General features: G+C 38.5%; 1 protein-coding gene across 1 annotated transcript in view; it reads right to left on the reverse strand.

Moving 5' to 3' along the window:
- Window positions 1-25,382, reverse strand: part of CRTAM (cytotoxic and regulatory T cell molecule) — a gene marked incomplete at its 3' end in the record, with an annotated part of 37,863 nt that extends 12,481 nt beyond the window's left edge. Inside the window, exons 1-5 of the mRNA XM_081282244.1 lie at window positions 25,322-25,382; window positions 14,061-14,207; window positions 11,887-12,039; window positions 9,980-10,123; window positions 320-481 (exon numbers count right to left, since the gene is read on the reverse strand). Coding sequence (XP_081138370.1) covers window positions 320-481; window positions 9,980-10,123; window positions 11,887-12,039; window positions 14,061-14,207; window positions 25,322-25,367 — 652 coding nt within the window. The 5' untranslated portion in view covers window positions 25,368-25,382. The remainder of the gene's footprint in view (window positions 1-319; window positions 482-9,979; window positions 10,124-11,886; window positions 12,040-14,060; window positions 14,208-25,321) is intronic.
- Between the last annotated feature and the right edge of the window lie 285 nt (window positions 25,383-25,667).

A 25,667-nucleotide genomic window follows, 5' to 3' on the forward strand; every position in this document is an offset into this window, starting at 1 on the left:
CTCTCCAACAATGTAATTGCAATAAAACTATCTGCAGTCAAGTTCTGCTAGCTGTCATTATCAAAGAGAGAGAATGGTGCTATTTGCATGTGGTGCTCTGCTAGACCTCACGCCCAGCTGGATCTCTTCTGGGCATTGGAGCCTTTACAGTCCTGTCCTCAGCTGGAGAAATTTCAATCATTGCAGAAACATGCTATTAAGGAGATCTTTGTTGACAGTAATCTCACTCTGAAGGACTTTGCCCACTCCATTTAATTTTGTTTGAGAGTGCAATATGAAGGTGAATGTAAAATGACTGAAGACAATCATTAACCCTTACCCAAATCTTCAAGCCAGAAGGATGCAACCAATTTTCTCCCTTGCAGGCCCTTGTGTCGGACAATGCAGTCCACTGTGGAGTTTTTGCCGTATGCGTGCAGTACAAGGGTACTGGTCGTGTTGCACTTCTTCCCATCAGCTTCAAATTCATGATGGGTTCCGCCTATGTAGAAATTTAAAGAGAGATAAAAAGCAGGGCTTTTTAATGCTCTTCCATGGATTTGGGTCTGTTAGAGACCAGTGGCTTGGACTTCGTGGCAAACATGATAAATTTCTAACTGCAATCTAACCTCAGCCAGCTGCCTTGTGTGTGTGGGCTCTGGTCACAAAGGAAAGCAGGTGAACAAGAGTGGGTGAGCTCCAACTAACCCTTCACTACTGGGGAAAAACTTCAAAACTTACAGTGATTTTATAAGAAGGACACAAGGACCTGGAGCTTACTCAGGTTGTATGAATAAGGCAAATTAAAGGAGAAGCTTTGTGATGAAGTAGAATTGGCAATGGACTGGGAATTCGATCCAGGTTTTAGGTCTTTTCTCTCTAAAACTCTATTTGGCCCTCAGTATTCTTAACTGTGCAGGGTCCTCACAGTTCTCAAGGATGTATGATTACTTAGCTATGAAAGACAATGTATATTGAAATGTAAGCAAACCATTAAGTAGTTCCCAACACCACAGTTAATTAGTTAGCCTGTTTCAGTTAAAGGTCGAAAGTTTGGATTCTTTGTCCTCATAATATTTTTAATCTATGGTTTTGAGTGTGACACGGTACTACATTATATAAGGAAGATCTTGTTTGTTCCAAATCCATTCAGTCTTTGACCTATGATGGCTATGTTTACAATGGTTGAAAGCATACCATATGACCATTCTGGTTTTTCACTTTCAGTAGAATATTTATCAAATTACACAAGATATTCAGCACTGAGTTCACAATAGCTAAACTGTGGAAGCAACCTAGATGCCCATCAATAGGTGAATGGATAAAGAAACTGTGATATATATATATATATATATATATATATATATATATATATATATATACACACACACACACACACACACACACACACACACACATACATATATACACAATAGAATATTACTCAACATTAAAAGAGAATAAAATTATGGCATTTGCAAGTAAATGGGTGGAGTTGGAGAACATAATGCTAAGTGAAGTTAAGTCAATCCCCCAAAACTAAAGACTGAATGTTTTCTCTGATTAGTGGATGTTGATCTATAATGGGGTGGGATGGGGGTCCTTGGGAAGAATGGAGGAACATTTGATTGGGCGAAGGGAAGGGCTATGAGTGTAGGAAAGATGGTGGAATGAGATGGGCATCATTACCCTAGGTACATGTATGATTGCATGAATGGTGCATCTCTACACCATGAACAACGAGAGAATTGAAATGTTGTACTCCATTTGTGTACAATGAATTGAAATGCATGTTGCTATCATGTACAACTAAGTAGAACAAATAAAAAAGTAAATAAATTTTAAAAAAAGGATATTCAGCACTTATTATAAAATGGTCTTTGTATTGGATTTTTTTCCATGTATAGGCTAAAATGTGAGTGTTCAAAGCATGATTAATGTTTGATAGGTTAGGTGTATTAAGTGTATTTTTCATTTAAGATATTTTAAATTTATAGTGGATGTGTTGAGATGTAACCCCATGGTAAGTCAAGGAGCATCCATATATGTATTTTATTTTTTAGTTCGATTCTATTTTAAAATTTTTACCATTTTTAGTTAATTCATTAATAATTATACATATAGTGGGATTCACGATGCCACATTCACACCTGCAAACAACATAATTTGATCAATCTCATTTCCAAGTACCCTCCTTTTCCCTCCCTTGCTCTCTCTCCTGAGCTGCTGACTGTGCTCTGACTTCCCTTATAGTAGTTATTGTTACTTAATTAGTGTATTTTAATCATATAAGATGAGATTATATATATTATATGATTATTTGTGGTATATTCACATATAGATATAGCATAATCAGGTAGATTTCATTCCCTACTACGTTCCCATGCCCTCTTCTCCTCCCTCCCTCTTGATAGCTTTCCTCTACTCTATTGGTCTTCCGTCTATTTTTTGTGAGATCCTCACCTTTTTAAATATTTCTTTTTTTTCCATTCTCTTTCTCTCTAGCTTCTGTATATGAAAGAAAACATTTGACCCTTGATTTTTTGAGTCTGACTTATTTCACTTAGCATGATGTGCTCTAATTCCATCTCTTTACCTGAAAATGACATGATTTCATTCTTCTTTATGGCTGATTAAAACTTCATTGCCTATATATACCACATTTTTAAAATTTCTTCATTTCCTGATGGACACCTAATCTGGTTCAATAACTTGACTATTGTGAATTGCACTGCTATAAACATTGGCATGTATGTATCATTAGAGTATGCTAATTTTAGTTAAACAAGTGGGATAGCTGGGTCATATGGTGGTTCCACTTCTAGTCTTTTGAAGAATCCCCATATGCTCATATATGTACTTTATAAAATATATTTTCAATTTTATGCCTGCAAAAAACTTTCTGTTCACAGGTAATAACTATATTACACTTCTTACTTTAGGAAATATTGTCAAGATTTAGGAAAATGTTATAAATATTCTACTTTATTTCTAACTTGTTTTAAGCAAAAGCATTTTTATTTTCTGCAATTAGTCTTTTAGTATTAAGGCATAACATTGGTTTGGTTATAAGAATAATTTCTCGGAGGAGATTCCAACATGGCGGCGGGCTCAGAGAGATCAAGTCTCTGACCTCTTCAGCTGTGCAGGCATAGGGAGTCGTAAACAACCTAAATCTGTTTGCTCAGGATCACTAGGCAATGCTGAGCTGACGTGGATCTGGGGCGAACAGTCTGGGCCTCTCAGAACACACACTGAGCCCGGATTGGCTGAATTCAAGCTCCCGTTCGCCTGCTTCCCGCAGACAAACAGCTGTGACTCAGCACTAATCCATCCTGCTGAAACAACTGGTCAGCCCTTCTCATCCTACGGAGGTAAATGCCTACCGAGCCTTCATAGGTAGTGGCCACAGGTTTGAAACGGGGCTTGGGAGAGACAGTAAGGACCCACCCGTTGCATTGGTCACCCGGCAAAGGGAAACGAACTGTCGCCATTTGCAAGAGATACCACCATGGCAGAGAACTGACGTCATCAGACTGCGGCGGAGGAGATAACTTCATTGAAACCTGCGGCTACAGGTGTGTAATTCCCTAGCCTTCCCTCTCCACACATCGGGGAAACCTTAAGGGCCCCTCCCAGCTCTCCCGTGAGCACGATAGCCAGACCCAGGGAATCAGAGGTGGCGTGGGACCTGCGGCGCGGAACTACCGCTCCCATCAGTGCTGACAGCTGAGGTCTCTTGCACCAGCTACCGGAGGCGTGGCTACCGGAGGGCAAGTAAAATTCGCTGAGGATTCTCAGCCCCAAGCTCTACAAACGTAGGGTCTGAAGGAATGGCAAACTGGAAGAGTGTGCCCAGTCGTTCATGAAAACAGGGCTCCCGGGAGCAGCAGACCTGGCGTGTAGCCAGTATCGTGGTGAGCGGCACCCGTGAGAGGGGCCTGGCTAGAGGAAAAGTGGGAAGTGACTAGACACAAGAGGAGGCCCTAGGCACTCAGGATTGGAGACTCGCCCAGTCTGAGAGGAGCTGCTGCACAGTGATTGGTTCCCGCGTATTGACAGGAGAAACTTGGCCTGGTGGGCACAGCGCCACCTACTGGAAGAGAAGTTAATCAAACTCTAAGACTGCATTTATTAGTTTTTTTTCTTTTCTCTCTTTTTTTTTGATTTGGGTTTTTCTTTCATTTTCATTTTTCTTTCTTGTTGTTTTTTTAATTTTTTTACAATTTTTAAAAATTTTTTTTTCTTCTAATTTTAATTTTATTTTTTTAAAATTACTTTTTAAAAAAATTTTTTTTCTTTTTTATTTCCTATTTTTTTCTTCTTTTGTCTTTTCATTTCTTTTCAATTATCTTATCCCCCCTTCCTTGAATTCTACCTGCTTACTCTCATTCTCTTTAGTGACTTCGTCCCTTCCCTTCTAATACCTTTCCTCCCAAGCATCTAATAAATTTATAGGAGTAAACAGTAATTCATCAGTCAAACAAAACAAGAAGTAACATGAGCAGCTTCAAAAAGCAAGGAAGAAAAGGAGTACAAACAATGCAGGACAGCCTAAATATTCAGGAGGACCTAGAGTCATCAGAAAAATGGTCATATAAAGAACTCAAGGAACACCTTAGACAGATGGAATGGAACCTTAAAGAGGATACAAGACAGCAAATTCAAGCAGCGAAAGAACACATTGAGAATGAATTACATAAACAGATAAAAGAAGAAGTTAAGCATCTCTATCAGGAGATAGAGATTATAAAAAATAATCAAACAATAATTCTAGAAATGAAGGAAACGATAAACCAAATTAAAAACTCAATTGAGAGTATCACTAACAGAGTGGAGCAAGTAGAAGCCAGAACGTCAGATAATGAAGACAAAATATATCATCTTGAAAAGAGTCTAGCCAACTCAGAAAGGCTGGTAAAAAATCACGAGAAAAACATCCAAGAGTTATGGGATAACATAAAAAAACCAAACTTACGAGTCATCGGGATAGAAGAAGGTACAGAGATTCAAACCAAGGGAATGAGAAGCCTGCTGAATGAAATAATTACAGAAAACTTTCCAGAAATAAAAAAGGAAACAGATATACAAATTGAAGATGCATACAGGACACTGAGCACACAAAATCACAGTAGACCAACGCCAAGACGCATTGTTATGAAGATATCCAATATACAGAACAAAGAGAAAATATTAAAAGCTACAAGAGAAAGGAGACAGATTACATTCAGGGGTAAACCAATAAGGTTAACAACGGATTTTTCATCACAGACACTGAAAGCAAGAAGGTCATGGAACAATGTATTTCAAACACTGAAAGACAATGGATGCCAACCAAGAATTCTGTATCCAGCAAAATTAAGCTTCAGGTATGACAATGAAATAAAAATCTTTCATGATAAACAAAAGTTAAAAGAATTTGCAGCCAGAAAACCAGCATTGCAAAGCATTTTGAGCAAAACACTACACGAGGAAGAAATGAAAAACAATAACCAAAACCATCAGTAGGAAGTGCCTTGGTAAAGACAGAGGGCGAGGGGAAAGATAATCATGGAGAAACAAACTAAATTTTTTTAAAAAAGGATAAATAATCAAACATGGATGGAAGTACAAACCATATATCAATAGTAACTCTGAATGTTAATGGTTTAAACTCTCCAATAAAGCGACATAGGCTGGTATCATGGATTAAAAAAACAAATCCAACAATATGCTGCCTCCAGGAGACACATCTGATTGAAAAAGACATACACAGGCTGAAAGTGAAAGGATGGGAAAAAATATACCATGCACACGGTCCTCGTAAGCAAGCAGGGGTGGCCATCCTCATATCGAATAAAATCGACTTTAAGACTAAGTTAATCAAAAGGGATAAAGAAGGACATTATATACTGTTAAAAGGAACCATTCACCAACAAGACATAACAATTATCAATATTTATGCACCAAATAATGGTGCTGCGACATTCATAAAACAAATTCTCCTCAAGTTCAAGAATCAAATAGACCACAACACAATAATTATGGGTGACTTCAACACACCTCTCTCACCATTGGACAGATCCTCCAAACAAAAGTTGAATAAAGAAACTATAGAACTCAATATCACAATCAATAACCTAGACTTAACTGACATATATAGAATATATCAACCATCATCAAATGGATATACTTTTTTCTCAGCAGCACATGGATCCTTCTCAAAAATAGACCATATATTATGCCATAGGGCAACCCTCAGTAAATATAAAGGGGTGGAGATAATACCTTGCATTTTATCTGATCATAATGGAATGAAACTGGAAATCAATGATAAAAGAAGGAAGGAAAAATCCTACATCACATGGAAAATGAACAATATGTTACTGAATGATCAATGGGTTACAGAAGACATAAAGGAAGAAATAAAAAAATTCTTAGAGATAAATGAAAATACAGATACAACATATCGGAATCTATGGGACACAATAAAAGCAGTTTTAAGAGGAAAATTCATCGCCTGGTGGTCATTCCTCAAAAAAAGAAAAAAACAACAAATAAATGAGCTCACACTTCATCTCAAAGCCCTAGAAAAGGAAGAGCAAAACAACAGCAAATGTAGCAGAAGGCAAGAAATAATTAAAATCAGAGCGGAAATCAATGAAATTGAAACAAAAGAAACTATTGAAAAAATTAACAAAACTAAAAGTTGGTTCTTCGAAAAAATAAATAAGATTGACAGACCTTTAGCCATGCTAACGAAGAGAAGAAGAGAGAGAACTCAAATTACTAACATACGGGATGAAAAAGGCAATATCACAACAGATGCTACAGAAATACAGAAGACAATTAGAAATTATTTTGAAAACCTATATTCCAATAAAATAGAAGATAGTGAAGACATCAATAAATTTCTTAAGTCATATGATTTGCCCAGACTGAGTCAGGAGGATACACACAATTTGAACAGACCAATATCAATGGATGAAATTGAAGAAGCCATCAAAAGACTACCAACCAAGAAAAGCCCAGGACCGGATGGGTATACAGCGGAGTTTTATAAAACCTTTAAAGACGAATTAATACCAATACTTTTCAAGTTATTTCAGGAAATAGAAAAAGAGGGAGCTCTTCCAAATTCATTCTATGAGGCCAACATCACCCTGATTCTGAAACCAGACAAAGACACCTCAAAGAAAGAAAACTACAGACCAATATCTCTAATGAACCTAGATGCAAAAATCCTCAATAAAATTCTGGCAAATCGAATACAAAAACACATCAAAAAAATTGTGCACCATGATCAAGTAGGATTCATCCCTCGGATGCAAGGATGGTTCAATATACGGAAATCAATAAATGTTATTCACCACATCAATAGACTTAAAGATAAGAACCATATGATCATCTCGATAGATGCAGAGAAAGCATTTCACAAAGTACAGCATCCCTTTATGTTCAAAACACTAGAAAAACTAGGGATAACAGGAACTTACCTTGACATTGTAAAAGCTATCTATGCTAAGCCTCAGGCTAGCATCATTCTGAATGGACAAAAGTTAAAGGCATTCCCTCTAAATTCTGGAACAAGACAGGGATGCCCTCTATCACCACTTCTATTCAGTATAGTTCTCGAAACACTGGCCAGAGCAATTAGACAGACGAAAGAAATTAAAGGCATAAAAATAGGAAAAGAAGAACTTAAATTATCACTATTTGCAGATGACATGATTCTATACCTAGAAGACCCAAAAGGGTCTACAAAGAAACTACTAGAACTAATAAATGAATTCAGCAAAGTGGCAGGATATAAAATCAACACGCATAAATCAAAGGCATTTCTGTATATCAGCGACAAAACTTCTGAAACGGAAATGAGGAAAAACACTCCATTCACAATATCCTCAAAAAAAAAAAAAATACTTGGGAATCAACCTAACAAAAGAGGTGAAAGATTTATACAATGAAAACTACAGAACCCTAAAGAGAGAAGTAGAAGAAGATCTTAGAAGATGGAAAAATATACCCTGTTCATGGATAGGCAGAACTAACATCATCAAAATGGCGACATTACCAAAAGTTCTCTATAGGTTTAATGCAATGCCAATCAAAATCCCAACGGCATTTCTTGTAGAAATAGATAAAGCAATCATGAAATTCATATGGAAAAATAAAAGACCCAGAATAGCAAAAGCAATTCTAAACAGGAAGTGTGAATCAGGCGGTATAGCGATACCAGATTTCAAACTATATTACAGAGCAATAGTGACAAAAACAGCATGGTACTGGTACCAAAACAGGCGGGTGGACCAATGGTATAGAATAGAGGACACAGAGACTAATCCACAAAGTTACAACTATCTTATATTTGATAAAGGGGCTAAAAACATGCAATGAGGAAGGATAGCATCTTCAACAAATGGTGTTGGGAAAACTGGAAATCCATATGCAACAAAATGAAACTGAATCCCTTTCTCTCGCCATGCACAAAAGTTAACTCAAAATGGATCAAGGAGCTTGATATCAAATCAGAGACTCTGCGTCTGATAGAAGAAAAAGTTGGCTCCGATCTACATATTGTGGGGTCGGGCTCCAAATTCCTTAATAGGACACCCATAGCACAAGAGTTAATAACAAGAATCAACAAATGGGACTTACTTAAACTAAAAAGTTTTTTCTCAGCAAGAGAAACAATAAGAGAGGTAAATAGGGAGCCTACATCCTGGGAACAAATTTTTACTCCTCACACTTCAGATAGAGCCCTAATATCCAGAGTATACAAAGAACTCAAAAAATTAGACAATAAGATAACAAATAACCCAATCAACAAATGGGCCAAGGACCTGAACAGACACTTCTCAGAGGAGGATATATAATCAATCAACAAGTACATGAAAAAATGCTCACCATCTCTAGCAGTCAGAGAAATGCAAATCAAAACCACCCTAAGATACCATCTCACTCCAATAAGATTGGCAGCCACTATGAAGTCAAACAACAACAAGTGCTGGCGAGGATGTGGAGAAAAGGGTACACTTGTACATTGCTGGTGGGACTGCAAATTGGTGCGGCCAATTTGGAAAGCAGTTTGGAGATTCCTGGGAAAGATGGGAATGGAACCACCATTTGACCCAGCTATCGCCCTTCTCGGACTATTCCCTGAAGACCTTAAAAGAGCCTGCTACAGGGATACTGCCACATCGATGTTCATAGCAGCACAATTCACAATAGCTAGACTGTGGAACCAACCCAGATGCCCTTCAATAGATGAATGGATAAAAAAAAATGTGGCATCTATACACAATGGAGTACTATGCAGCAATAAAAAATGACAAAATCATAGAATTTGCAGGGAAATGGATGGCACTAGAGCAGATTATGCTTAGTGAAGCTAGCCAATCCCTAAAAAACAAATACCAAATGTCTTCTTTGATATAATGAGAGCAACTATGAACAGAGCAGGGAGGAAGAGTAGGAAGAAAAGATTAACATTAAACAGAGACATGAGATGGGAGGGAAAGGGAGAGAAAAGGGAAATTGCATGGAAATGAAGGGAGACCCTCATTGCTATACAAAATTACATATAAGAGGTTGTGAGGGGAATGGGAAAATAAACAAGGAGAGAAATGAATTACAGTAGATGGGGTAGAGAGAGAAGATGGGAGGGGAGGGGAGGGGGGATAGTAGGGGATAGGAAAGGTAGCAGAATACAACAATTACTAATAGGGCATTATGTAAAATTGTGGATGTGTAACCGACGTGATTCTGCAATCTGCATTTCAGGTAAAATTGGGGGTTCATAACCTACTTCAATCTAATGTATGAAATATGATATGTCAAGAGCTTTGTAATGTTGTGAACAACCAATAAAAAAAAAAGAATAATTTCTCTGGAAACAGAATAGATGAATTATTCAATGGTATCTTTTGATACCTATGGCCACCAGAGGGCGCCAGAACATTTAAAAATTCATTATAAATCTAAGGAGAAAGGAAAACAAAGAACTGTTTTCTCTCCTTACCATATATCTCCATGCCATTCCCCAGTAGCCAGGTTATCTGTGGAGGGGGCTTGCTTCTTGTAGTGGAGCATTTAAGTACGACATGGTCTTCTCCATTCAACCTTCTGATAACTGAAGCTTCCAAGGTTGGCTTCACAGGAATTGCTAGAAGGAAATTGATTTTTCTATGTTTACTTAGTTGGTCATCATATCTGAGCAAAGCACAGAGCCTAAGATTCTGTAGGAATGATTGTAGGACATAATCCAATGAATGGGCACATTTTTCACTTTATCTCTCCTTGAATCCAATCATGTTGAAGGGCTGTTATATGCTTGCAAAGTTTCTTTAGCTAAAGTCAGACTGTTTGTCACTCAGGGTATAATTAGTCCCTGAAAGTTCCAAAACAGATGATTTTACAACAATTTGAATGTGATATATTATTGTATTTGGTTGGTAGACACTAGGTGAGGGAGAGACCTGGATTCCGGACCTATCTCTATCACTGGCTGGTTGTAAGAACTTTGGTAAGTCCCCCAGCTTTTGGGCACAACAGTGTTTTCTCACCTGTGATGTGAAGGAGATGGCTCCTTCAGTTCCAAACTTTCCTGAGTCCATGACTTATCTCAAAGTCAGTTACTTCTGTCCTCTCCTGACATCAAAGGCACTCTCTCTTATAAAGGACCCATTGGTCCTATTTCTCTGTGCTTTTGTCTTGGAAATACTTTTTAGTTGGGCTTATTTCTTTTTCTTCTTTTCTATCCCACTTCTACTTTGGTCGAGAATGTTGCTCTTCTACCTTTATTTAACTTGTATATCTGCCATCGAAACACTGTCAAGGCACTTATTGGCTCCAAGCTTGCGCTAGATATGTCACATGCTGACAACACAAAGATGAAAAAGACAGGGTCTTCTGAGGAGCTGACAGTCTGGTGACACACTCAGCCCCTAAACTCTTAATTAAAGGATCACGGGTTGTAGCTCAGTGTAGAGCAGGTGCTTAGTGTGTGTGAAGTCATGGATTCAATCCCCAGCTCCATAAAACTAAAAAAAGATGAAGTATTTCAGGCAATGATAGCAGAGTTTTGAAAGCCCAGAAGGATACATGACCAGCCTGAACCAGGCTGGTACCACAGGTGGCCAGTCACACAGGGGAGAAGGCACCGAGCTGAGTCACATTGATTCTCCAAGCACTCAAGAGAGTCACTCCTTCTCTGTTACATTCCCACCAGGCCTTTCCTTTACGACAGGCGTCACACTGTAATTCAACCAGAGAGGTCTGAGGAATCATTTTATGTGAGATGTGGGATTATGTTATTTAGAGATGGATATAAAGTAATGTTTTTTAATTGATCTGTTCTGCCACCAAAAGATGGTAAGACATATACTGGTCACAATTGACCATCTGCAGAACTGAGCTAGTCCCCAATGATCAGGAGACTCACTTCCTCTGCCTGCACCCCAACAGAAAAGAGGAATTGTTTGGGAGAGGATGTGAGTAGAGCATCCAGTGCAACTACATGCGACTCCATCCTATCTTAGGATTCACTGTCACCAGGTTCTTTTAGTTTACCTTCCTAAATAGAGCACAAACCCCAATGGGCAGGGGTTGCGCTTAATTCCTTTTGGATCGCCTAGAGTCTCACATGGCGCCAGCATATAGTCAAAGCTCATCCAGTTTTAATTCTTTTTTCTCTTAGTTTCCCGGAAAGAAAATTCAATTGATGCCAAAGGCAAATAAATTCACAAGTTCACAGTTTAATCTAGAGCTTGTCACTCAAAATACTCTATTTCATTTTCTTTTATAAGAGATAGCAGAGGTGCCCTAGGAAATGCTTTCTTACTAGCAACACTTTGTAAACTAAAAGGTCAAGTTTTAAAAATGGTAACTACATTCCCCCTGCCTGGGTTTACTTGCTGGGGTACCCACCTAACACAGTCACTTTCACTTCCTTTGTGCTCACGGAGTGGCTGTAACGTAAGCACTTGTATGTTCCTTCATCGTGCAGGGTTACGCTGGGCACACTGATGGAGAGCTGGGTGGCAGAGTGATGAAGAAGCTGGTATCTGGAATTTTTTAAAGCTGTACAAGAAGAAAATAGAGCTGTTATGAGGAAAGGTGTCAGATGAATACAGATTGATCATTCACAGGAATAGCTTTTGATTTTCACACTTTAAAGGAACAAATAAATGTCTTCGTTTGAGTCGCCCTCCAAATTCTAGTGTGATCAGCTGGGTGCTTCTCAAAGATAGTTTAGGAAATAAAATATTTCAATAGTGGATCTGTGAAATAAACAAATTGCTTTGTTTGTACTTGTAGGAAATTAAGAATGCTAGACGGGAGAAAGATTCAGATTATAGAAGGATTCTAGTTGTTTTTCCAAGGTAAGTGCTCCACTGATTTACCTCTTTGAAATTTGGTTCACTGGAGGTCATGCTGTCACAGGGAATTCAAGAATGGAAATATATGCACCGATAAATGCACCAGCTAAGTGATTTTTTTAAAAAGCTAAGCATTTTTAAATTTAGAGATGTTCATTATTGTTTGAAGATTCCCGTAGATTATGATTTAGTCCTTCCAGGTGTTTAGCCAATGGCAAAAAAAAAAAAAAAAGGAAGCTCTAAGAAGTTCCAGCCAATAACAAGCTCTCTTCTTGACTATGATTGACATGGGGTTTCCATCTGCAGTCAAAGATCCCCTAACAAACAGAGACTCTGGAAATTAGTGGTTTTGCTTGTTTTTTTAAAACTGTTAAGATGTATAATATGAACAAGCCTAAAATAGTTGAACCTTAAATAGTTATGTGTCCTGGGGCACTGATATTATATGAATCAGAATTCTGGGATTCTCAATCTCTGTTCTGTTGACATTTGAGAGAATAATTCTTTGTGATGGATGCGATACTGTTCATTGTAGGATGTTCAGCAGCGTCCTGGGCCTTCACCTGCTAGATGCCAGAAGCAGCCCCCTGCCCTATTTCTAACAACCCAAACCATCTCCAGACATGGTTCAATCTTCTGGAGGGCAAGACCGTTCCAGATGCAGAACCACATCAACAGATCAAGCCATTATGCAGGTGAAATCCCAGAACGTCCATCTTCTCCCAATTTCCCAAAAGAAAAATGAAATAAAACACCAGAAAGCATTATTTAACAGAAGAATCTCTACTTAAAGTTTATTTCTCTAGAACTTTTATCAATTAGTACTTTCTTATTCTATTGGAATCTGGTATTAATAGTTGGTTTAGCTTGAAACGATACATATGGTTATTTTATATTTAATGTATCAATATTTCATGTTTTCAAAGCATATAAAATTTTTAGGTACTCTGCTTTGTAAACAAGAATGGAATTTGCTGTCATAGATGCTTTATCAAATATCTGGCAGTTAGGAACATTAAAATGAGACATGAGATGGTCTCATGATAAAGGGAAGGCTTTAGTAAAATCTTGTCCAAAGTCCAAGAGATGAATGAAATAGATTTTTGAGACTTGCTTTCCACTTTAGGCATCTAGTGCTCATTTAATGTGTGTTTGAGAAGAGAGAAATGGCTTTGTCAATTTTTCCCGCTTAGAAGTCTTGATTTTATGTTCAGACCAACGGGAGGAAAAAGAGATTTCTGAAAGGGGGCTTTGGAATGTGACTTGTGATTGCTCAGATGACTAGCAAAGCAGCTGGCTTCAGAGGTGGGGTGATAATATGGGCTACGTGAGGTGAGGGCCCCCAGGTCGATCCACTGTCTGCTTCTCATTTTGCTGTGGGTGTTTCATGGTCACCGAGAGTCAAAAAGCAATGTGGGGGTGAGGTGGGGACACAAAAAGGTGCTTTGTAATTTGAGCCCATTTAACAACCATTCTGGTGGGGTTTCCATTTCAGACTTCCTGCCCCCAGAAAAGCAGCCATGTGTCAAATGACTGGCTTTGGAGGCGTGATTCACGTGTGCAGTAGGAGGGCTGAGCCCACCCTTAGGGTGACTCATGCAGCTTTCTGTCCCACTAACCTGCCAGGATGGAAAATCCCTTAGGTCAAGGTCTGGTGGTGTGTGTGTGTGTAAGTGTGTGTGTGTGTGTGTGTGTGTATTTTTTTCTCTTTCATTCACTTACCAGGATGCTCATTTAAAAAGATGGTAAAGCCTGAGGGGGCCAGCCACTGGAGGGAGGCGTTCTTCCCTAGAGAACTGACACACTTCAGAGTGAGCGTCTGCCCTTCCTCCACGGTGATGGTTTCCGTGTGGTTGGTGAGAAAGGCCTCTGTGGAGGAAGAGAATCTGGACAGTCAAGTTGTCAGTGCCTGGCCACACCAGGGACGGGAGGGGATTTCGTCTCTACACAACCACACTCAGTCATTCAATCATTTATTGCATATTCTTGCAGAAATTGAGATAAAAGCGAATACCCACAAATATGAGGAGAGAGCCAGCACTGTGTGAGGGAAGTGTAGAGATGACACGTGGAGGAGGAGGGGACGATGCCGTGAAGTCTGAATGGAGGAGTTGGGTTTTAACAGGAAAAAAGGGAAGTTAGACGACTGGAGGCACTTGCTCTGTCCCAGACCAGGAACTACACAGGCTTAGGCTACCTAACTGTAATATTCAAACTAACCCTACAAAGAAGAGTTATCATCACTTTACAGATGAGGTTCCAGAGGCTCAAGGTCACAGAGGTCATGGAACTGGACTCTGTACCCAGGGCTGTGGATATCAAAATACATGTGTCTATAACTAAGTCATCCTTTCTAAGCAATGAGACCCCCAAAAGATTAAGCTTTCCTGGCCTCAGTTTATAAAATGGGTAACTTGTACCTTCAAGTATAAGTTGTGTGTCCAGAGTTCTGTGAACAAATGTTGGGGCTGGGGTGTAGCTCTGTGGCAGGACAGCTTACCCAAAATGGGCAGGGCCCTGGATTGGATCTCCAGCACGGACCAAAAAGAAGTGCTGTCATGAATTATGGAGCTGCCCTTCACTGAGAGTAAGTAAACCTCCACCTGCCAGTGAGCTTCTACCCAGAGGGAGGATGTTCTAAGATCTCCAATTCAATTTGCCCCAGTAGCACTTTCTCCAGGTAAACCTGAGGGTCCAATTCCTCTCAATCATGCCCCCCCCCAGAAAATAATTAACAATTAGTTCTAAATAATTGCAAACTTATGCCCCCAGAAAGAAAATGATGGAAAAATAAGCTGACTTTATTGCTAATTTAGCACATATATTTCCTCTCATTCTTTCTTTCTTTTTTTTGGTACTAGGATTGAATCCAGAGGGGCTTTTGCATTGAGTCACATTCCCAGCCTTGCCCTCCATTAGGAGACAGGGTCTCACTAAGTTGCATAGGGCCTCATTTAAGTTGCTTAGGTCCTCACTAAGTTGCTGAGACTGGCCTTGAACTTGTGATCCTCCTGCCTCAGCCTCCCCATTCTCTGGGATTACAGGGGTACACCACTGCACCCGGCTCTCCTTTAATGATTTCTTCACATTTTAAATTAAGAACATTTTTTTCTGAGGACAATTTGTATCAATAAAGTTATAAAACATTTTCATAAGCTGAAGAAAACCATAGGGTTATAAATTGTGAATAACAGAGACAACATATTCTATCTTATACCACACAAGAGAAAAAGAAACAAAAGCAGAGTTTATTTCCTTGTGATCAACTTTAAGTATTAGGAACAATGCTTTGGGGAGCTTTGGAAATTGATTGGGCAGCGCTTTTTGTGTGTTCCATTCCAAGGTCATTAATTTTAATCTAGCTTCCGGCGGTAATAACTTGGAATTACTACATTGTATTCAATGTTGACTTTCATGAGAAAACAGATTCCTTGAGTTCTGATGGAAAAATATCCATATCACCAGCCAATACTATAGTGAACAATGAGTCAATAAAAAGAGATATATGGGATTGGAGGTGTAGCCTGCTTAACATGCCAGAGGCCCTGAGTTCTCTTTCTAGGGTGGGGGCTGGGGAGGAAATGAATTGTGTTTTCAAAAAAAAGCATTGAGGCCTCAAATCAAAATTCTCCTTAGGTTTGGTCATTGGTTATTTGAAAATATTCTCATTTATAAAATCAACCCATAATTGAGGAATAAAGGTACTATTAATGAAGATGTTTTGAAATGACAGTAGAATTTCACCAAAGGGAGTTTTGTTGATAACAAAAAGTTGGGAAGTCATATGTACTTAGTACTGTTCTAGGTTTTTTTACATGTTACTTGAAAATCTCAATATCTCTATGCGATGAAATATATGTTCATATATATGTTGCATATATATGTATATGTGTGTGTGTGTGTATATATATATATATATATATATTTATGTTAAGAAAAACAAGACACACTATTTGCCCAAGTTCATACTATTAGTGGAGGAGCTGGGATTCTAAACCAGGCAATTTGGCTGAGGATTTGTGTTTGCTTTTTGTTTTATTTTAGTTTTTTCAGTGCTGGGGATTAAGTCCGGGCCTCACACATGCCAGACAAGCATTCTGCCACTGAACTACACACACTCCAAGCCTGAGTATGTGTTTTAACCATGTTATCATATGCTGCTTATGTTAGAGATAGAGATATGAATATAAAGTCAACCAAGGAAAAAGCGAGCAAATGGAGACCCTGGTCTTGAAGTCATCTACCCCTTAAGACAGAGCCTGGGGTTGGAATGGGGTGGGTGGTGGTGCCAAGGAGCCAAACCTGTCATCTTATGACTTTACACTTTGATCTTATTTTTTTTCTGTCCTGTGAAGATAAACTCATCTACTGACTTTTCCATGGCATGGCCAAATAGTTAAAGAAGATAAGTCTTTAGTTTCACTATCATTTCTTTACCCTTCCCCATCTGCCACAACTAAATATACCATAGTTTGTCAGTGTTCCTCCAAAAATATTACTCTATGTTTGGAAGAGTGGACTTAGATGTCCTCTGAGCTGGCTAGAGCTCAGGGGGACTTTCACTTGCCACACCATGGAACCCTTGGCCTCCCTTTTACTATTAAGCCCAGTGTTTTGCTCTTGAGTTCATAACACCTTACTGGACTTGTGCTGAGTCTATGGTCACCAAAAACACTCAGATTTTTTCCAGAGAACTTGTGGCCACAACATATTTCTCTCAGCTGTGCTGATACATTGCACTTTGGAAACCAAATTCAGATTTTATGTTCTCCCTAAGTCAGGTTTATTTGGTTACTTCAGACTGAGGGTTCAAACTTCCTGAGAACATTTCAACTCTTGATTCTCTTATCTATCACTGAACCCCTGGGGGGTACCCTCTGAACCTTATGCAGAGAGGAGCTGTATTATATACATATCTCTGTCCTTAACATGAGTGGTGTATGTTGACATGGTGAAAACATACACATTTAGGCTGGTGGTATAGCTCAGTGGCAGAGTGCTTGCCTGGGCTCAATCCCTAGCACTGAAAAAAATAAAATAAAAAGAAACACAAATCCTCAAACAGATTGCCTGGTTTGGAATCCTGGCTCCTCCACTAATAGTATGAACTTGGGCAAGTTGTTTCTTACCATTAAAAAGTTATATTATTTATCTCATAGAGTTGTCAAGATTTTCAAGTGATATGTAAAGAAACTAAAATAGTACTAAGTGCATAGTAAGCATCAAATACTTCTATTATTTTGTAGGTAGTTCCCAATAAGTAGTAGAGGAGCTGAGCTGACCTTCAACTCTTGCTTTAAAAAAGAAATTGGAGACTGGGGTGGTGGCTCAGTGGTAGAGTGCTCGCCTAGCATGCATGAGGCACTGGGTTCAATTCTCAGCACCACATAAAAACAAACTAATGTATCCACCTAAAACTAAAAAGATATATAAGTAAATAAATATTAAAAAAATTGGAAAGTTAAGTGTCAAAAGACAAAGCCTCATAGCAGCTCTGCAGCTCTTTACCTCATACCTCCTTCCTAAATGTTTCAAGACTGTTCCTTCCTAGACATTCTGAAGTCCTCTGTAGATGTTCAAAGAGGTCATTAGAGTGACAATATGCTTGTTGTAACTGGAACAGCTCCGGAGGATTAAGGATTTTGAGGATCATATAGTTATAATGTGTTCTTTCTATTTTGGACTTTAGGTGCCAGGGATGGAGTTAGTGCATGGCAGACTATCATTATTTGATGGAGGGAAAGGTATATGTGTATGTGTATGTGTATGTGTATATGTGTGTGTGTATGTGTGTGTGTGTGTGTGTGTGTGTGTGTGTGTGTGTGAGAGAGAGAGAGAGAGAGAGAGAGAGAGAGAGAGATTGTTAGAACTCTGTAAAATAATAAAATTATGAAATTTCCTTCCACTTCTCTCCTTTCTTCATCACGTTAATTATTTTTTGCTGTGAAAACATTAACTTATTTGCAGATGTGTGTACCAGTCATGCTCTAAAAATGTGCTGCTCACAAACCTCTGTGTGCTCCCACCACAAAATCAAATCCAAACATTTTAGACTGCTCATTCCACCTGCCTTGCGTCACTGGGGGTGGACTGGAAGTGATCCTGTCCCCATCCCTCTTTGTTTGATGAAGGCTTTCCCTCCTGCATGGCTCCCCCTTTCCTCTGTATCATCAGGTTTTTATTCTCTTTAACAACATCATTCTCATCAGTACACAAACAGGCTATTTCTCCCATATGATAAAGCAAACCAAAATGCTATGCCACCTTCCTCTCCAGCTACTGCCTTATTTCCCTCTCTTTTATTAAAGCATTTGCTGAAGAATTATCTACATTTTTCCTTTTACTCTTCTCTTTCTGATTAGGCGTTCAACCCCACCAATCCATGGAAGCTGCTCTTTTCTTTGTCAAGGTCATTGCCAAAACCAAAGGTCTATTTACAGGACTTACCTTTCCAACCTCTGTGTGCCTTTGCTGTCACTGACTACTCAGTGCTCCCTAGATAGTTGGCTCCCTAGGCCTCGGGTTCCCTATGCTCCTCCTAACTCACTGCTGTTTCTGCTTCTCATCCTCCATTCCTGGGTTCTCCTCATTTATCTGTCCTGATCAAATATATGTCAGACCTTGGATCTCTTCTCTGTCTTCCACTCACTCCCTAGGCATCTCATCTGGCCTTGTTATATTGTTGATGATTCCATTTAGATTTATCTAAGAGGCACTTCAAACCTAACAAGTAAAAATTTCATCTTTTCCTGCAGTGCTAGGGATCAAACCCAGGGTCTAGCACATGCTAGGCAAATACTCTACCACTGAACTACACCCTGAAAGCAAACTTTTGATTTTCTCCTCTGAAATGTGTTCTTCTAGATTTCACCAATAAATAGCAAGCCCAGCTATTCAGGCCAAAAACCATTAACTCTGAAGAAGGTGTCACTATTCCCGATTTATATCCCCCAACCTTATTTATTTATTTTTTTAAATGTATATTTTACTTAGAGACAGGTCTCGCTAAGTTGCTTGAGTCTCACTAAGTTGCAGAGGCTGACTTTGAAGAAATCAAAGTTCCAAGGCTCAGCAGCTTCCCAGCCAAGATTTGAATTTAGAGCCAATTGCATTACGGAAGTTATGATGATCCTTGTGCACAGTTCTCATGCGTAAGTCTTGCTTCCCAGAAGCACACTGAAGTGTTTGTATTTTTATGACTGTGTCTTATATTTCTCTAAAATTAATTTCTTACAGAAACTATTACAGTGTAGCTTGAAAAGTAATGTCAGTTCTCATCATGGCGCTATAATACAGGCAATAGACAGCTATCTTTACCTTATTGTTTTAATAAGAATACTGAGAAACACATGAAGTCAGAAGGGTGTCCAGTAGAGTAGAGGATGGGGACTGGGGGAAGTAGGAGGGGAGGTAAATGGGAAGTATTAGGGGATGAAATTGACCAAAATATGTTATGTGCATGCACAAATATGTCACAATGTATCCCACTGTTCTGTATAATTACAATGCTCCAATTAAAAATTAATTTAAAAAAATAATACTGAGAAACAGGGGCAAGTTCCTGGAAGAAAGTTACACATTGAATTAACAATTAAATAAAAACTAGGGTTAAGAAACATGCACTAATTTAATCCTTTGGGTCAAGAAGTAGGCACTTAGAACTTTTGCCAATGTTACTTTTGATAAAATTTGCACACAGAAATTCTGCATTTGGTATGATGAGAATGGTGGGATTTATAGGCGCCTGATAGGAATAAATATTTCCCAGTTTAAAGATGTATATATCATTTGTCTTTCACATGCTTAGGAACTAAATTGTGTTTTTTTTTTTAACCAGGAATTGAACTTAGGGGTGCTTAATCACTGAGCAACATCCCCCAACCTTATTTATTTATTTATTTTTAATGTATATTTTACTTAGAGACAGGTCTCGCTAAGTTGCTTGGGTCTCACTAAGTTGTGGAGGCTGGCTTTGAACTCATGAGCTGCTGGGATTACAGGCATGTGCCACTGTTCCTGGCTTGAATTGTGTCTTTTGACTCTTGTGATGAAATGTGGTAAGACTTTTTAGCATACTCTAAAGTGCAGTATATCCTACAATTAGTATTTGCTCTTGTTGTTGAGAATTTAGTATCAGGCTGCTGAGCAGACTGCCCACAAGGATCATCCAAGGATGGGTGCCTGCACTGCACATGGAAGGGCTGCGTTTGAAGCAGAGAATACACCTTGCTGCAAGGCTTGCTTTTGGCTATACAGGCCTAGATATTTGCAGTCTTATCATGTCGACCCCGTGTTTGATTTAGTGACAGGAAATCATTGTAGAAAGAAAAAATAGCCTCAGTGAAAAGCCACAGGCCCACCCAACTTTCCTTTAACTGTAGTTTTAAAAATCTTGTTCAGTGTGCGCAGGTGATGTAGAAGGGTGGGAGAGGAGGGTGCTGTGCTCAAGTCTGGGTGACACCTCTTCTGAGGCAGAGTTCCCCATGATTCTCTCATTATCATTGGAAACTAAATTGGAACTTGTCTTTTTTAGTTTTCTTTTACCTAACTTTGTAGACAAACTTTCACCTTTGTTTGAGGTGTGAGGTGTTTTTGTGTTCACCACTTCCTCCCCTGCAAACTCCATAGCCTTTTTCAGTATCCTCATTCACCCTTAGCCTTTCTTATGTCGACCCCAAGCACTATGTACCTACTTCTAGTCCTCCCTACCTGGGCTTCAGAGCTCTTACCTGCAAATTTTCCCTACGTGGCTCCACACAGAGCTAGACAATAAATGATGAGAAGTCTCTCCTGTGAGGTCACCACCTCTTACTGGTAGGTCATGTTGACTGGGTGGATTATTGGCTTTGGGGCTTGGTGTCTCTGACTGGAAGCATCCAGCCTTACGTGGCCACGTGTTAGGAGACTTCTATCTGAGCCTGGGGTTATAAATCGTTATTGGTTTATACTGTCATGTGTTGTTTAACACAGGGATACATTCTGAGGAAAGTATCAGGAGATTTCATTATTGTACAAATATAATAGAGTGTGCTTACACAAACCTAGATGGAATAGCTAGTACACACCGTAGGCTATATTATAATTTATAGAATTGCCATTGTATATTTTGTAGACCAAAACATCATTATATAATGCATACTCAATATAGACATGGAAGCTGTGACCTTCACCACCATCTCTGCACCCAATCCCATGAACTATTTGTCCTATCAGTGGATGGCTTCATGCCAAAGCACATGTGATCAACTCTCAAGCAAAAGGGCAAACAGCAGTCACAGCCACCTACCAAAGCACACACAGACAAAACCAGTGTGCTCTGAAGAGTTCTTGGTCTTTCCCAAAATTCAGGGGGGGTTACTGTTTGTGATCTTTACTTCTATTATAGGTCATCATAGCAGACTGAAAAAAGAATAACATATTCTCTTTTATTGCTTTAATAATACAATTATTGCATGTAGTAAATTTAAAACCATTTCAGAGAAACATGTCAAGGTGGAATTCATTCTTTCTCTTGCCCTCTGTGTCCTCCCATACCTGATAAAATATATCACCTGCTCTGTCCCAGTGATTTCTTATATTAAAATTAATGTCATCACACCAGTTCACTGCAAAACAGACATTTGACAGGCACCCTCACCTCTTGTCTTTCCTAAAAATCTCTTTGATCATTTTATTCCCCTTTTTCCCCACTATTGTTGCTGTCTTGGTTGGGACTGCCGTCATTTCTTTCCTGGACCATCCTGACCACATTTACTCTCTCCTCCCTCTAATTCATCATCCTCATCTGCTTCTAGAATTACATGTTAAAATCATAAATTTGATCATGTTTCTTCTTTATTAAAATATTCACCATGACTCCCATTGCCTATAGGAATCAGGACAAAATCCCCCATGACTTTTCTCCTGTGATCTCTTCCAGTATCATCTGCTGATATTCTCTTCAGGTATTTCATGCAAATGGTCATTTGCTGTGTCCTGAAATTTCTAGGTCCCAGAGACACTTTGCCTTTGTCTGTGTTGCTTTCCTGACCTTGAATGCCCTTATTATCTCCTCTGAGACTCAACTTGGAGACTGAACTCACATTACACCACTTTGTCTCAGAATTTCCAATCAGGCCTTGGCCTTCCTCTTCCCCACTGTAACTTATTCTCTCCTTTAGATGCCCAAAGGCTTTGCGTATACTTCTATTATAGCACATGGCACATTACTTTATATTAATTTGATTACCGGTACATCTCTGTGGATAAATTACAAACTTCTCATGGAAAAATTTTACATTATTGGGGTTTAGCACAAAATAAGATATTAGGTATTGGTTGAGTTTATGGGTAAATATAAATTAATGGACATCTTCAGAGGTAAATATTTTACTAGGGTGCTAATCTTGCTTTGTAATTATTATATCAAATAACAGACACTAGAACTAAATTAAAACCAGAAATACACAATGAGTTAACTCTTAAACCAGAACCCTATTTACATGACTGTTATGAGGTAGTAAGCAAACATATGCTTCAATTCAGATCATTACTTAAAGAGAGTTTTATTATTTGAATGTAGAATCAATAGAGAAAAAACTATAAGTGTGGAAAAAAATCAGACTTTTCAAAATCAATTTATTTTCAGTATAGCATTAAAGAAGCTGTCTCAATTACAAAAGAACAAAATAACTGTTCAGTTTTGCAATTTTTCTTTACATTTCCTCAGCCTACCTTACACTAAGTAGCCAGAATACAGTGATGAAATTTTGATGAATTTGATAGTTTCATTGTCTACAATGTAAGTAAGTGAAATTAATTTTGAAAACTTTGTTCTTATTGAGTTTTATCCATCCTAGATATTATCTATTCCGGGAATAGCTTTGAAAAGAAGGCAGGGTCCAAGATTATGGGACTGTTTTTGGTCTAAAAATTCTTGGCAGTCATAGAAGTTGTGCAGTAGAAGCATCTATGATCTTCCCATCACTTAATTTGCTGAAATAGGCTGACAATATGTTGCTTTGCCAAAATTGATGATTCACTGACAAGAAATCTGCATGATTGGAGCCTTCCCTATTTGGGACTCTGTTGGGCCTGAGTTCACAATAGCTGTTCAAACACCATTGAACATAGATGCCCTGGGATGGTCCCTTGGATGAATCTTCAAACTAGGGTATTTTTCAGTATTGAATCTTCCAAACTGTGTAATCAGTAGCTTTCAAACTTTCAGTCCACATCAGGAACACATTTTCTATTATAATACAACACACACACACACACACACACACACACACTCACACTCACACACACTCCTTAATTCAAAGTTTCATGAGATAACACATTTACTGTGTGCTTTACAGGTTGATGTTTATGTTACTATTTACTGGCTATGAAAACTTGGACAGGTTATTTAACTTCTTTTAACCTCAATTTCCCTATCTGTAAATTGGGGATATCAACACCTACCCCAGTATTTTTGCTAGGTTAAATGTAATTAACATAATGTGCCAGCACTGTGCATGACACAATAAATATGTTTCCTCTTAATAAAGTATTTAAATATAGCACTAGGGATGTGGTTCAGTGGTTGAGTGCCCCTGAGTTCAATACCAGGTAACCAGAATACCCCCCCACTGCCCCCCCCCGCCAAAAAAGGTGTTTGAATAGCTTATATTCTAGAAAACTTGTCCTAAGTTTAGTTTAATGCACCAGTTTTGCTGTTTATTTTGAAACTTATTTTTATGAGGCATTTTTTCTTAATGAGGCAATAATTTTCAGCCTGAAAAAGTTAAGATCAGTTAAAGGGAATTAAGAATAATTGAAATCGTTCTAATTTTAGCTGTCTAAATATAGTCTTTCTGAATCCGTCGATTCATCTTTATTCCACTTATTGAAAAAACTAATATTATTTGTTACTAAATTGAATCCTTGTTGAGTGCCTCAGGATATAGGGACCAAAAAGAAGGCACTGAATTGAAGTACATGAAACAGGAATTGAAATGCTGTGTAAAATAGGGAATATATTTTTTTGAAATAGCATCTTTCAGATGCCATTCTACAGTGAATGCAAATTTAGAAAGGTAATTGTGTTTGACAATACAGAACTGCAGATTCAATATTTGGAAACAAACACATAAAGGTTAAGCGATGGATTTTAAGTGGTTTCCTCTGCATGCATCTGATACAATGCAGTGCAGTCAGACTCAGGGTCACGAGGAGTCATTGCCTGTACCTTTGCCTTCACTTTTGAGGAGAAATAATTTGACCTGAGTGGAAAAGGTAACTGTGTTATACTTTTTTCTTTTTTTAGACAGGCTGTACTATATTTATTTTTAAACAGTATTCTCTACAGACACAGGTGTTCTATAGAGTATAAGACAATTAATTTTCAGAGTGCTACATTAGAATTATACTTCAAAAACCAAATTATAGTAATAATGTACAATGTAACTGATTTATGTAAAATGAGCACAATTTTCACCAGGCTTATTATTATCTCTAAACTAAACACAAGTTATGTAGTCAATTACAAAGTGCTTTCAAATTTGAAATTTAATTCTTATGACAATCCAGGGAGTTTGGTAGATCAAACATTGTTATCATCTTCATTTTAAGATACAGAAACTGAGATGTAGAGAAATTAAATTGTTTGACTAGAACTTATATTACAAGGAAGTCTCTAAATCCAAAACTGATTCTCTCTCAACTGGTAAACCCTTTAAAGACAGAGCCTAGTAAGTTTGTTACATTTTATCATGACAGAGATCCCACAGAGACACACACTAAAATGATCTTTTCCATCCCATTAGCAATTGAACAAGATATTCAACAAATGGAATATTTCTTGGGTTTGTGATTTGGGAGTGGCTCTAAAAGCCTTAGCAAATTTACTTGCCATGTCTTCCACAGTGGGTCCCTTATGCATGCAGTTGACAGGCTGATAGGTAGATGTGGAAAAATATTAAGTCAGCTGAACAATAAAGGCATTCACTCTAAGTCCTTACCTTGCAAATGGAACCAAGACAGCAAGCTGAGGACTCTCCACCACATATTGTGCCGCACTGCTGTAACACTTTGTTGGCTTCCTCTAGATTCTGAAGTCAATGCGGGAAAGTAGTTTCTTTTGAAGGGGGAGAGGGAGTAGCTCTGTGACCTCATGGTGTCAACTCCTTTGTCTTCTCTGGGAGCCCCCTCCTAGTTAGCTGCCCCCAAACACCTCCAGGTGGAACATTTTGAGGACCACATTTGTCATCCTGATTGTGGAGAGGCGTGAGTGATGTGTTGGTGATTAAAGTTGTTCTACCACAAGTGGGTAGTACTGGTAAATCCACTAACTCAAAGGCTTCAGGG

Source organism: Spermophilus citellus (assembly GCF_964194105.1).
Source record: "Spermophilus citellus genome assembly, chromosome: 2".
Taxonomy (NCBI): Eukaryota; Metazoa; Chordata; class Mammalia; order Rodentia; family Sciuridae; genus Spermophilus; species Spermophilus citellus.